The following is a 13,764-nucleotide window of genomic DNA, read 5'->3' as shown; positions in this document are numbered from 1 at the left end:
CTTCCTTTCATTGTTCACTCTCTTTTTCTTCTCAATGCCATCCTGCCTAGGCTCCCATCATCTGCATCTGACGCCTTTCCTTTCTTTCTTTACTAGTCTCCTTTGCGATGGGTGTGGCTAAGCTCTGTAGAGCCACTCAGAAACTCATTGTTCCATTCTGTAGCCAGTAAAACATGCCTCCAAAGTATCACAGAGTAATTCTACTCTCTCTTTTAAATTAGGTCCACCGGAAATGTTAGTGAAAGGACATTAAAAATGTGACAGGTGACATGTTTAGCTAACATGGATCTGGAGAAATAGGAAGCAGTAGAATTAAATGTTTCCCTTTCAGGTTTAATTGTATTTGTTCTTGGGTTTTGTTTTATACTGAGTTTTAAATATATTCTCCAAATAAAAACATTATTTTTTCTAACCATATGTAGAGTTAATCTCTTTGACTAAGTAATTGAAACGAAAGAACATTTGTTCTTTTGTGACTGCTTTTTTCCTAAAACCTGAGCCCTCTTTTTTTTTTGAAATTAAAGTTGATTTCCTTCTTCAGTAAGGAAACCTTTTTATAAATTTGTTTTGCATTTTAAAAGTTTTACTAATCAATGATGAGGAAAAAGATTTGTCTTCTTGATTTTAAATAGTTTCAGGATCACAGGATGTAATCAGATGCTTCCGATTTATTTATTTTCAGGTATTACACTAGCCATTTAATCTTTTTTATTTATTTATTTCCTTCCTGCCCCTTGGATGGCATATACTAGCCATTTAGATACTAAACTCTAATAGTTAAACCAATAGTTAAAATTGTCATCTCTAAAACATTGGCTATTTAATATACCAGCTTAAATGGCCTTTCTCTCAAGTGAGTCACTCTTAGTTTAAGAAAATTATGTGCCTTTTTAAAAAATATTATGAAATGGTACTTCATGACAGAAACATTTTATCAGTTATAGTCTTATTTGACTGAAAATTGTTGAGCATTTCTGTAGAACTTTTTACTTTACTAAATATTTCATCTCTCCTGTGACTGTTTTCTCAAAGAATTTAAAAGACTCGATGTGTCTATGCCATAATGTTTCTCATCCTTTTGAAACTGCCTGGGCCAGGCGTAGTGGCTCACGCTGTAATCCCAGCACTTTTGGAGGCCAAGGTGGGCAGATCGCGTGAGCCCAGGAGTTTGAGACCAGCCTGGACAACATGGCGAAATGGTGTCTCTACAGAAAAATTTAAAAATTAGCCAAGCATAGTGGTGCACAACTGTAGCCCCAGCCAGTCGGGAGGCTGACGTGGGAGGATCCCTTGAACCTGGGGGGCAGAGGCTGCTGTGAGCCTTCATCATGCCGCTGCACTCCAGCCTGGGCAACAAAGCAAAACCCTGTCTCAAAAAAAGAAAAGAAAAAAAGAAACTGCTTGAAAGTCATGACAAAGAATGTCAGGAGGGGACTTATTCTGGCTGCAGTTGACTTTCTCCTCAAATGTCAAGTAGTGATTGATTTGGATAAGAAGTAACCTGTTATTTTTCATAACATACTTTAAGGAATTTATCAAATTCTATATATAATGCCCATTAAAATATACTCCATTCTGGAATAAAGGGTAAGAGTAATATTTTTAAACTAGTTAATAAAGTCCTTAGCTTTCACATAAACCATGATATTTGAGGTGTCTAAAATCACAGGGTCTTTTTTTTTTTTTCAGTCTTCCCAGTTGTTCTCTGCTCTATTCCTAAATAAAGTTAACTTGAAAATACATGGCCAGTTGTGGTGGCTCACACCTGTAATCCCAGCACTTTGGGAGGCTGAGGCGGGTGGATTACTTGAGGCCAGTTCGAGACCAGCCTGGCCAACATGGCAAAACCCTGTCTCTACTAAAAATACAAAAATTAGCTGGGCGTGGTGGTGTGCACCTGTAGTCCAGCTACGTGGGAGGCTGAGGCACAAGAATTGCTTGAACCCAGGAGGCGGAGGTTGCAGTGAGCCAAGACTGCACCACTGCACTCCAGCCTGGGTAGTAGAGCAAGACTCTTTCAAAAAAAGAAACAGAAGATGCAGCTTAAATTATCCTCATCCTGAAAGAAGGGGAAAGAAAATATTTCAGTTTGGCCTCAAGTTGATTTTTTTTTATTAATTAATATACCAAGATTTTTTTTAAGACATAGAGTATCTAGGTATTTCACTTCAAGTAACTTCACACAAGCAGAGTTGGCTCTTCAAATAAAAGACGGGTAGGAAGTAGAATAGTAGAGATTTCCAGATAGGCAAGAAGGAATCATTAAGAAAAGATACTTTTTCTGAAAGCAGATTCATCACCTGTTACTCCCATGTTTTCCTTAAATTCTCCATGTTTTAGGGACATTTTAAGAGTCTTATTTTATTGATTCCTGAACTATGGATTCTTTTCTTTTTTTCCCCTCAACACCAAGTGTGACTATAAAAAGGACTGCATTCTGTTAGAAGCATTAGACTTTTGATAGAGTGATAGTGTTTGCTTTGTATTTGATTTGGAGTTTGTTGGTAAAAATTTGTTCTTTGTGCGGTTGTTTGGTTTTAAATTTTTTTGGAGACAGAGTCTTGCTCTGTCATTCAGTCTGGAATGCAGTGGTGCAGTACCACCACACCCTGGTAATATTTTTGTTTTTGAGACAGAGTCTCATTCTATTGCCCAGGCTGGAGTGCAGTGGTGTGAGCTCAGCTAACTGCAGCCTCTGCCTCCCGGGTTCAAGTGATTCTCCTGCCTCAGCCTCCTGAGTAGCTGGAATTACAGGTATGTGGCACCACACGTAATTTTTTTTTTTTTTTCCCCAGTAGAAACAGTTTCACCATGTTGGCCAGGCTGGTCTCGAACTCCTGAGCTCAGGTGATCTGCTCACCTCAGCCTCCCAAAGTGCTGGGATTACAGGCTTGAGCCACTGCGCCTGGCCCTAATTTTTGTATTTTTAGTAGAGAGAGAGTTTCGCCATGTTGGCCAGGCTGGTCTTGAACTCCTGGCCTCAAATGATCCACCCTCCTCCACCTCCCAAAGTGCTGGGATTACAGGCATGAGCCACCTCGCCGGCCTGGTTTTTATTTTTAAGACTAATATTTAAGTTTGTGGAGTACGACACTTCAACAAAATGAAATTTCTAATCATTATAATGAACAGGAAACATCTGAAGTTGTGTGCGCGCGTGTGTGTGTGTGTGTGTGTGTATTTTGTTTTGTTTTCGAGACAGGGTTTCGTTACTCAGGCTGGAGTGCAGTGGTACAATCCTGGCTCACTGCAGCCTCAACCTGCTGGTCTCAAGTGATCCTCCCACTTCAGCCTCCTCTAGGTAGCTAGGACTACATGCATGTGCCACCACATCCAACTGATTTTTTTTTTTTTTTTTTTTTTTTTTTTTTTTTTTGGAGAGACAGCGTCTCACTATGTTGCCCTACCTGGTCTCAAACTCCTGGGCTCAAGCAGTCCTCCTGCCTTGGCCTCCTGAAGTGCTGGGATTATAGGCATGAACCACTGTGCCCAACCTTAGCTGAAGATTTTTTTAAGTATTTTTTAATGTAGTATATTAACATTTGGCTTAGATATTAGCATTTTCTGATTTTTTTATTTAATAGATTAATTCTAGGCATTTTCATAAAGATTTCTTTTCTGTAAATCTTATTTTTACATTGACTTCCTTTAATGAGATTTGGATTTGGCTAGATACATGATTACTCATAAGAATGTTGCAAGTCACTTTAAAGAAACATTAAAACACTAAAAATAGCAACCTTAAAATTATAAGTACTCAAACTGTAAGCAACAATAGTAAGAATGTTTGTATATTTCTGGAGTGTGTTACCATAATAGCCTCCTATGATTATACTCCAAATGTTTTACTCTAAGGTCTTAGTAATTTAATTTAGCCTTTTTTTTAAAAAAATCAGTGCTAGATTCCCCAATCCTCTTAACTTTAAATATGAGGCAATAATTCTTTTACCCTTTCTTGATCTTTGGACTCACAATACCTTAGTTAATTGCTTGTTAAAAGGAATTCATGCATAGAAAGAGATAATACGACTATCTGCAGTTCATTAGTAGTTGTATTCAGATTGGGAAAACAAAGTGTTAATTGTTGAAAGTTGTTTAGGGACTGCTGGGTCTTGGAGTCAGCACCTGGGTTTGCATTCCTTCTCTGCAATTTTCTGTATATGATCTCAGGCAAGTTGCTTGACCACTCTAAACCCTGGCTTCCTCATCTATATAATATAGATGATAGCATCTGCCTCATAGGGTTATCATGAGAATTGGATGCAGATGTGTACAGACTGTTCCGTGAGGCATCAGGCACTCAGTCAGTCACTAATACTATCAGCTTACAAAGCTGAGGATTCAATCATCCAGTCATTAGCAATCTGTTGTTGGGATGTGCCAGTGTTATCCAGCAACCAGTTGGAATCTGATAGCAATCAGAAATTAGATAGGTTATTCCTGGATTAAACAGTATATTCATATAAGTGATTGCTTGGATCCTCATCAGAAGCTGCTATTGAAAAATAGTGATATGGCTGGCCGGGCATGGTGGCTCATGCGTGTAATCCCAGCACTTTGGGAGGCCAAGGCGGGCGGATCATGAGGTCAGGAGATAGAGACCATCCTAACTAACACAGTGAAACCGTGTCTCTACTAAAAATACAAAAAAATTAGCCGGGCGTGGCTTCGTGTGCTTGTAGTCCCAGCTGCTGGGGAGGCTGAGGCAGGAGAATGGCGTGAGCCCAGGAGGCAGGGCTTGCAGTGAGCCAAGATCGCACCACTGCACTCCAGCCTGGGTAACAGAGCAAGACTCCGTCTCAAAAAAAAAAAAAAGAAAAAAGAAAAATAGTGGTATGGCTGACTAAATTTTGTTAATTGTCAGTTATTAACTAATCCCCAGAAATTAACTATGGTGTGTATAACAGGAACTGGCCTTTAGTTACAAGTAGAAACTATGGACAAAATGGTAGATGAAAAATAATGGCGGCCGGGTGCAGTGGCTCACACCTGTAATCCCAGCACTTTGGGAGGCCGAGGCAAGCAGATTACCTGAGGTCAGGAGTTTGAGACCAGCCTGGCCAACATGGTGAAACCCATCTCTACTAAAAATACAAAAATTAGCCAGGCCTGGTGGCGGGTGCCTGTAATCCCAGCTACTTGGGAGGCTGAGGCAGGAGAATCACTTGAACCCAGGAGGTAGAGGTTGCAGTGAGCCGAGATTGCACCATTGCACTCCAGCCTGGGCAACAAAAGCAAAACTCCATCTCAAAAAAAAAAAAAAAGAAAAATAATGGCATGAAGCCCCCAAATTCATTAAGCTAAAGGAGCATGATATCACAAAGGTACTTTGTGGTATAAAGAATTCTTTATGCTGATAATTATGTTCAGTGACGTGCCTATATTTAATTTTTTGTTAGTTTGAAGGTGAAATTAACTAGAAAATAGGCGGTCTGGATTTTCTTTCTCTGTCAAACGTGTGGTGTGAACAAATCAGTTGACCTCTGAATTGTATCTTTAGCAAAATGAGGATAACTACTGCCTCTCTCTTCCTAATAGTGGCATTATAATAATATGATAGGTGAAAATGAGTTGATAATTCAGAGGTGGAAGTATTTTACAAATTGACATTACTACTTTACATTCAGTTTCTGAGAAATTTTGTTCATTGGAACTATTTTCAGCTTGATCAGAACCATGATACATAAAACCCAACTGGGAAATTCTGCAGACTTGCTATTTAATTGATAGAGCTGAACCATATCTGCATACTATATATGTTGTGTTCTTCCATGGGTTTCAGCCGTTTTTGCTTTTAAATTAGCAATGCTGTTGCTAGACTTGAAATATATAACTAGTTACTTTTCAGTGAAGCTCAAATGAGGCTTTTCTGTGTCTCTAGGTTATTTGAGATGACTTTTTTAAAATTAGCTCTTGTCCTCCCTCTACAGGAGAATTTGCAGCCTTCAAGTAGCCACCATCATGGCAGCATCTGCTCTTATTTCTTAAGTCTTGTGTTCGTACAATTTGTTAACATCAAAACACAGTTCTGTTCCTCAAATCTTTTTTTAAAGATACAAAATTTCCAATGCATAAGCTGATGTGGAACAGAATGGAATTTCCCATCCAACAAAAGAGGAAAGAATGTTTTAGGAACCAGAATTCTCTGCTGCCAGTGTTTCTTCAACAAAAATACCACGAGCATACAAGTCTGCCCAGTCCCAGGAAGAAAGAGGAGAGACCCTGAATTCTGACCTTTTGATGGTCAGGCATGATGGAAAGAAACTGCTGCTACAGCTTGGGAGATTTGCTATGGAAAGTCTGCCAGTCAACTTTGCCCTTCTAACCACCAGATCAATTTGTGGCTGATCATCTGATGGGGCAGTTTCAATCACCAAGCATCGTTCTCTTTCCTGTTCTGGAATTTTGTTTTGGAGCTCTTTCCCCTAGTGACCACCAGTTAGTTTCTGAGGGATGGAACAAAAATGCAGCTTGCCCTTTCTATGTGGTGCATGTTCAGGCCTTGACAGATTTTATCAAAAGGAAACTATTTTATTTAAATGGAGGCTGAGTGGTGAGGAGTAGATGTGTCTTGGTATGGAGGAAAAGGGCATGCTGCATCTTCTTCCTGACCTCCGGGGTCTCTGGCCTTTTGTTTCCTTGCTCACTGAGGGGTCTGTCTAACCAAGCAGGCTAGATAGTGCTGGCACACATTGCCTTCTTTCTCATTGGGTCCAGCAATGAAGATAAGTGTTTGGGTTTTTTTTTTTCCTCCACAATGTAGCAAATTCTCAGGAAATACAGTTTATATCTTCCTCCTATGCTCTTCCAGTCACCAACTACTTATGCGGCTACTTTGTCCAGGGCACAAAATGCCGTGGCAGTATCTAACTAAACCCCCACAAAACTGCTTGATAACAGTTTTGAATGTGAGAAATTTAGATAATTTAAATATAAGGTACAGGTTTTAATTTCTGAGTTTCTTCTTTTATATTTTTATTAAAAAGAAAATAATTTTCAGATTTAATGGAATTGGAAAAAAACAATACTTCCCACCAGAATTATATATCCTGAAAATTGTATTTTTGTTATATAAACAACTTTTAAGAAAGATCATTATCCTTTTCTCTACCTAAATATGAGGAGTCTTAGCATAATGACAAATATTTATAATTTTTCAATTAATGGTACTTGCTGGATCCACACTAACATCTTTGCTTATAATCTCATTGTTTCTTCTAACTGATTCCTAACACTATATCCCACATCTTCTTTCTAGTCTTTTATCTAGAATATGCAACCTAAAATAAAAATGGTGGCGTCTCCATTCATTCTCCTTCTTCCTTTTTTCCCAAGCCTGGTCTTCAAAAGGTTGGGCAGTTTGGCAGCTGAATTCCCAGACAGAGAATAGAGCAATTTTAGGGATATTAGGACTGAGGGAGGGTGTGGGAAACCTGTCATCAGTTGTTTTTATAGAAAGAACTGGCATTCATTAAGAACCTAAATCTTATCTTTGCACAAATGGAAAATATAACCTAGTTATAGCTTCCTTTGGCCTTTATTAAAGGGTAATATCAATCACAGTCATAGCAAAGAAAGTGGATGTATTAATGGCAAATTAATGGAAAACCTCCCTTATCAGGAATCTAGACTCAGAATTTAGGAACACAAATCAGACCAACCAAGCTATAGCCAAGAACTTGAAAGAAATTAAACAAGACCCAGAATAAATCAAGGAATTAGAAATTGTTATTTAAAAATTTCAGATTGTAACTCCAGGCCCTGCTATCTATATTGCAGCCACTAAAAGCTCACTACCGTTAGATTTTTGCTAACATACATGTATTCAGAAGAAAGCCTATTGAAATTTTCATTGTCTTGTAAAAGGTTGTCCTAGTAAAATGGAAAAGATCCTTAAGTTATTAATCAGTTTGAAAAGCAAATTTGTTTTTAAGTTTTACATCAGCAGGGCAGTGTCTTACAAAATTCAGAAATTGCAAAGGTGGAAATAATTCACGCTGATTTGAAGAACATCTGTGCAATAATACTGCCTTTCTTGAAAAGCATTGGCTGTTTTTTCTTTTTAAATATATCTCTAGATGCTTTTAAATGTGGCTGTGTTCCCTTTACCAAGATTGGCTTCAAGTTTCCGCAGGTAGAGAGACCTGGGCTTGAACAAGAGGATGTGTTTCATGTCCTGCTGAGGAGGTAGAACATGTGCAGCCTGGGTCCGGGACTGCCTCCGTGGGGCAGGGGCAGGGGCGGTACCATTAGGGAGGAAGCTTAGCATTTCAGTTTCTTAAACAATATTCAGGTGATACACTTTTTCTTCCCTTGCATTTTAGAATAGGCTGGTATCTCATTTGAATGGGGGAGCAGACTTGATCTCAAATGAAGCTGTGCCCAGGAGCCAGGCTTAGCATATTGAGATTTTTATAGAGACCTTAAAAAATAAAATATTTAAACCTCTCTTTTGTTCCTTTTTCTATGAAATAGGTTTTTTCTCTAGTTTACAGATGACATGAAGATAGGTTTTATTTGTGTTTTATCTGCTTTATTTTTTGATGCTTAGACAACAGTTAGACTTACTGAGCTCCTAAAAAAACGAGGAAGTCCTTATTTGTGAAAAGCACTTTATGAGTAATTGTGTAGACAGTATGTGGCTGCGTCACTGATCATCTTGTAAGGGTGTAACAGTCTTGTCTGTAAAGTGGCTGCAGTGCCTTCTGTAGTGTGTTTTATTTTTGGTAGGGAGAGGTGAAGCCTTCTGAAAAATTTGAGAGCAACCATAGAGGATTGTTTGTAACTGTGTAGTATTCCTGATGGACTTTTTTCATCATTAGAGTCAAGGACCTAGACTTTTGCCACTGAAATAATATTGACCAAAAAAATAGTTTATAAAAGGGATTTGTGAATAGAAAATTCAGTGTGATCATTTGTTGTTAATGTGCACCTTAAAAGAAGATTCTGTCTAGCTGTCAAATTCTGGTTCCCGAATATCTCACCCCTGATTGTATTTGAGATCTAGTAGGGCATACTGGGGCATTTTAGAAGATAAAATCCCATACAAATGATATATGCTATATTTATGTGGGCGTTGGAGAAGAAAGAGCAGTATATAAAGAAATAATTCAAGACTGCAGCACTGTCAACCTGAAACTTTGTAAATATTTCCTAGCTTCTGGTTTGGTGCGGTGACAGCACTTTCATCACAGGATGTTACCTTGTATTCACCAGGCAGAGTGCGAGCTGCTGTACACCCTCCTCAGATCTCACCTGTCCCCACTGTACATCCACCCGCCAGCTGCTTGCAAACCTCATCTCTAGCTTTAGTTTGAAACCACATTGCAGGGTTCAGGTGACCTCTTCAAAAAACTACCTCTTCAGAATGAGGTAATGAATAGTTATTTATTTTAAAATATGAAAAGTCAGGAGCTCTAGAACATGACGATGATTTAAGATTTTAACTTTTTTGTGTACTTGTATTTGAGCACTCTCATTTTGTCCTAAAGGGCATTATACATTTAAGCAGTAATACTGTAAAAAAATGTGTTGCTCAGAATATCTGAATGTTGTTGAAAGTGGTGCCAGAACCGGTTTAGGGGTACGTTTCAGAATCTTAACCTTGAGTCAATTGCATGAAATTAAATAGCTGTGGTATCACTTCACTAACAGTGATGTAATTTTAATTTTCAGTAGGCTTGGCATGACAGTACATCCTCATAATGAGTTTGCTGCAGCTTTGTCACATGCACAGGCATTCATAGAAAGACCGCCCAGCTAAGAGGGTAGAATGATTACTCTTTTTGCAAGATTCTCTTCTTTGTCCAAGTTGGCATTGTTAGTGCTAGGAATACCAGCACCTTGAGACTAGCAGATTCCAACCATTAGGCTATAAACACCATAGCCAGAGATGGAAGGTTTACTGTGAGTATGAACAGCAAATAGCTTACAGGTCATGTGTTGAAATGGTGTAGGTGAGGCTCTAGAAAAATACCTTGACAATTTGCCAAATGATCTTACTGTGCCTTCATGATGCAATAAAAAAGCTAACATTTTAGCAGAAATCAGTGATTTGTGAAGAGAGCAGCCACTCTGGTTTAACTCAGCTGTGTTAATAATTTTTAGAGTGCAATTTAGACTGCATAGGTAAATGCACTAAAGAGTTTATAGCCAAAATCACATTTAACAATGAGAAAACACACAGGTAAATTTTCAGTGAACAAAATTATTTTTTTAAAGCACATAATCCCTAGTATAGTCAGATATATTTATCACATAGAGCAACTAGGTTGCAAATATAGTTCAGTGACATTTCTAGAGAAACTTTTTCTACTCCCATAGGCTCTTCAAAGCATGGAACTTTTATACAACAGAAATGTTGACAGAAATTGCTGTAGTTTAGGGTTGAAGTACTGTATGATGGGCAGCAATCATGTATTAACTTAGAAGGGGAAATTGAAATATAGGACCAAATTTGGTTTTATCAGTTTCCAGAGTACTGCTGCCAACCTAGACACTGATTTTTCAGAGTTTGAAATGTAAATTTCTTCCCGGGACTTGATTGCACATGAAGCTGGACTGCGTTAGTCATCCTGTCCCAAAGCGCTGTGGGGGCCAGGGTGGAGGTCTCAAGGCATCCTTTAAGACCTGGCCATTGGATGTAAAAGAAAACATATTCCATGCTGTGGTTCTTGTATCTTGTTTCATTCCTCACCATTGAAAGAGAAAGTCCATGTATTGTCTCCAGCGCATCCTTGAAATGTTATACTGGGATGGATTACTGATGCCAATCGGTAGTTGAGCCCCAGAAGAGGGTAGTAGCATCTCTGCCTCAGGCGATGATTTGTAGCTTGGCCAGAGGAGAGCGGAGTCACCAGTATATCTGTGGTCCATGTTGCTAGCTCTGGTAAAATTAAAAATACTGGTAAGATGTTTGTTTTATTAGTACACTAGACAGTAAGCTCTGTTTTGTTGTTTTCAAATAACCTATTTTCACTTTTGTTTGGGCAAAGACATTTAAATTGAAATTCAATTCTAATTTTTGTTAATTGTGGAAAGGGTAATTAACAGTTCCTATCAGGTATTTTTAATGTGGAAAAGGACAGAAACCCAACTCCTAAAATCTTAAATTAAGGTAACAGTGCTTTAAAAAAAAAAAAAATGCATGGGGCAATTAGTCGGCAACTCAATGAGTGACTGAAGTACTTTTATTTAACATCCACAACTTCAACTGTTAAGTTTTATTAATTACTAAATCAGCTTTATTAAAATGTTGACATTTATTTAGCTGTTTTGAATAATTATAGTGACTTGACGAGTGTGTATGAGGACACAGCCAATGTAAAGCCAGTGTATCCATTTTTTAGAGGTGCATTTTTTTTTAAAGAATTCTGTAGATGGAAGTGCTCTGAAAACAACTAAAATATGTTTATTCATGGTAGTATCAAAAAATGTTTTGTACAAACCATCTGCTTCTCCCGGCGAGCCGAGTTCATTCTCCAGCACCGTGACCGCTGGTTCTCATGTACAGCACATATGCGGGAGAGTTGGCAGAAAATTTGTGAAGAGATGCCGCAAAGGAAGGGTCTGTTTACAGGGGTGGGATTGGGGGTTTTGATGAAGTTGCTTAGTCCTGGTTTTGTTTTGAAAATTACTGTGTTGCATTTTTGTGTTAAGTTTTTGAACCCACGTGTGTTTTGATGGAGTATGAGTTGGAAGTCACTGCAAACTAGCATAAACAACAAAGCTCACAGAGTAGGCACAGATGTAGAGAACAGAGACCAAAATGGGGTGAGGTGGCAGTAAATCTAGGATAGGGAAAAATTAATGTGAGGGTGGGAAATAAACTGTAATTACCTGAAATCAAATGTAAGAGTGCAATAAGTATGCTTTTTATTCTAAGCTGTGAACGGTTTTTTTAAGAATCATTCCTTCCTAATACATTTGTGTATGTTCCATAGCTGATTAAAACCAGCTATATCAACATATAATGCCTTTTTATTCATGTTAATGACCAACATAAGTGGCTAGCCTTTATGTCTTATTTATCTTCATGTTATGTTAGTTTACATACAGGGGTGTATGTCTCTGTGCTGTCCCCTTCTCCCGCCTTCATTTTAAAATGCATCCATGGGTCCTCCGTGTTTCCTTTGGCCATGCCACATATATAGACTCAGTTTGGCCTTCATGATATCGCCTGATTTTGGAGGACTGTATCACAGTGATATGTATTTGTGGTAATCTCATTTGTTGGTTGTACATCTGATCCTTTCCTCAACATGGCAATTGCTGCCTTTCCTAAGATAGGATCATACAACTGATCGGGGGATTGAATTTGATCATTCATCAACATGTGTCTCTCTGAATTTTATTCAGTAGTTGTCATTGCTCTTTGGTTTAGACCAAGAAAAAGGAAATCCCCCCTTTTCATGTATTCCTTGGTTTGAGGACATGACTCCTGTAAGGGAGAGGAAAGGGAGCTGCTTCCTGTTTGAACTGCAGTGAATTCATGGTTCCTGTTTCACCACTCCAAACCTTACGGCGACTCACACACACATTCCTCTTTTCTGTTACTGCCAAAGGTTCGGGTTTAGTACACTTCAGTTCCACTCAAGCATTGAAAAGGTTCTCATGGAGTCTGGGGTGTGCCCAGTGAAAAGATGGGGACTTTTTAATTGTCCACAGACCTCTCTATACCTGCTTTGCAAAAATTACAATGGAGTAACTATTTTTAAAGCTTATTTTTCAATTCATAAAAAAGACATTTATTTTCAGTCAAATGGATGATGTCTCCCTCTTTTCCCCTATTCTCAATGTTTGCTTGAATCTTTTATTTTTTTTTTTTTAATTCTCCCCCATACCCACTTCCTGATACTTTGGTTCTCTTTCCTGCTCAGGTCCCTTCATTTGTACTTTGGAGTTTTTCTCATGTAAATTTGTATAACAGAAAATATTGTTCAGTTTGGATAGAAAGCATGGAGAATAAAAAAAGATAGCTGAAATTCAGATTGAAGAAATTTATTTCTGTGTAAAGTTATTTAAAAACTCTGTATTATATAAAAGGCAAAAAAAGTTCTATGTACTTGATGTGAATATGCGAATACTGCTATAATAAAGATTGACTGCATGGAGAAGTCTTCATCAAGACTATTTTTCTAACACGATTACATTCAGTAACAAAAGTAGTCAGCAGTTTTAACAGTTTTTCTAGACAATGGAGAGACTGAGAAATGTACATTTTGTTTCATACATAATGTTGGTTACTGCTTAGTGGGTAGAAGTTCAAGTAAGTTGTCAAGATTCATGCATGGTAGGTTATACGTGCTATACAACTTGTAGTGGCAACAGTCGTTTGTCAGGTGTTGGTGATGACCCTTAAATATTTGAGATGTTGTGACCTGATGTATCTTTAGTTTCAAACCACTGCTTTCCTCCATGTGGTTCAGTTGGAGTATGTGCTCTACTTTACTTTAGTCATGTTTAAAGTTTATCTGCAGAAACTCACCTTAGAATTGTATTTTTTCAAACTTTTGACAGCTTACATTTTCTGTAGCAACACAGCACATGCACACTAACATTTACTTGAAACTATGCACTCATGTTTTCTACTTCATTTTTTTTTTATGCTGGTTACCTCAGTGAGTTGATTTTCTGCATTTGATTTCATGACCCTTCCCCAAATAAAATTCACGGAAGTCTGAAAAACTCCTAGAGTATCTTCAGACAAAATATATCAAATTACTGGGCAAAGTTTCCAGAAAGGAAGTAAACCGTTTTAAAACT

At 38.1% G+C, this 13,764-nt stretch overlaps 1 protein-coding gene across 4 annotated transcripts in view; it reads left to right on the top strand.

Annotated features, from left to right (window-relative positions):
* Positions 1-13,122, top strand: part of BRAF (B-Raf proto-oncogene, serine/threonine kinase) — a 212,593-nt gene extending 199,471 nt beyond the window's left edge. For 3 of the 4 annotated variants that reach the window (XM_055346424.2, XM_055346426.2, XM_019031132.4), the window contains one exon: positions 5,931-13,122. In XM_055346424.2, coding sequence (XP_055202399.1) covers positions 5,931-6,080 — 150 coding nt within the window. In that variant the 3' untranslated portion in view covers positions 6,081-13,122. The remainder of the gene's footprint in view (positions 1-5,930) is intronic. The other variant, XM_055346425.2, reaches the window with a different exon arrangement.
* The last annotated feature ends 642 nt before the right edge of the window (positions 13,123-13,764 follow it).

The sequence above is a fragment of the Gorilla gorilla genome, chromosome 6 (assembly GCF_029281585.2).
Source record: "Gorilla gorilla gorilla isolate KB3781 chromosome 6, NHGRI_mGorGor1-v2.1_pri, whole genome shotgun sequence".
Lineage (NCBI taxonomy): Eukaryota > Metazoa > Chordata > Mammalia > Primates > Hominidae > Gorilla > Gorilla gorilla.
The sequence above is the reverse complement of the archived record's forward strand: the minus strand, read 5'-3'. Positions and strand labels throughout refer to the sequence as shown.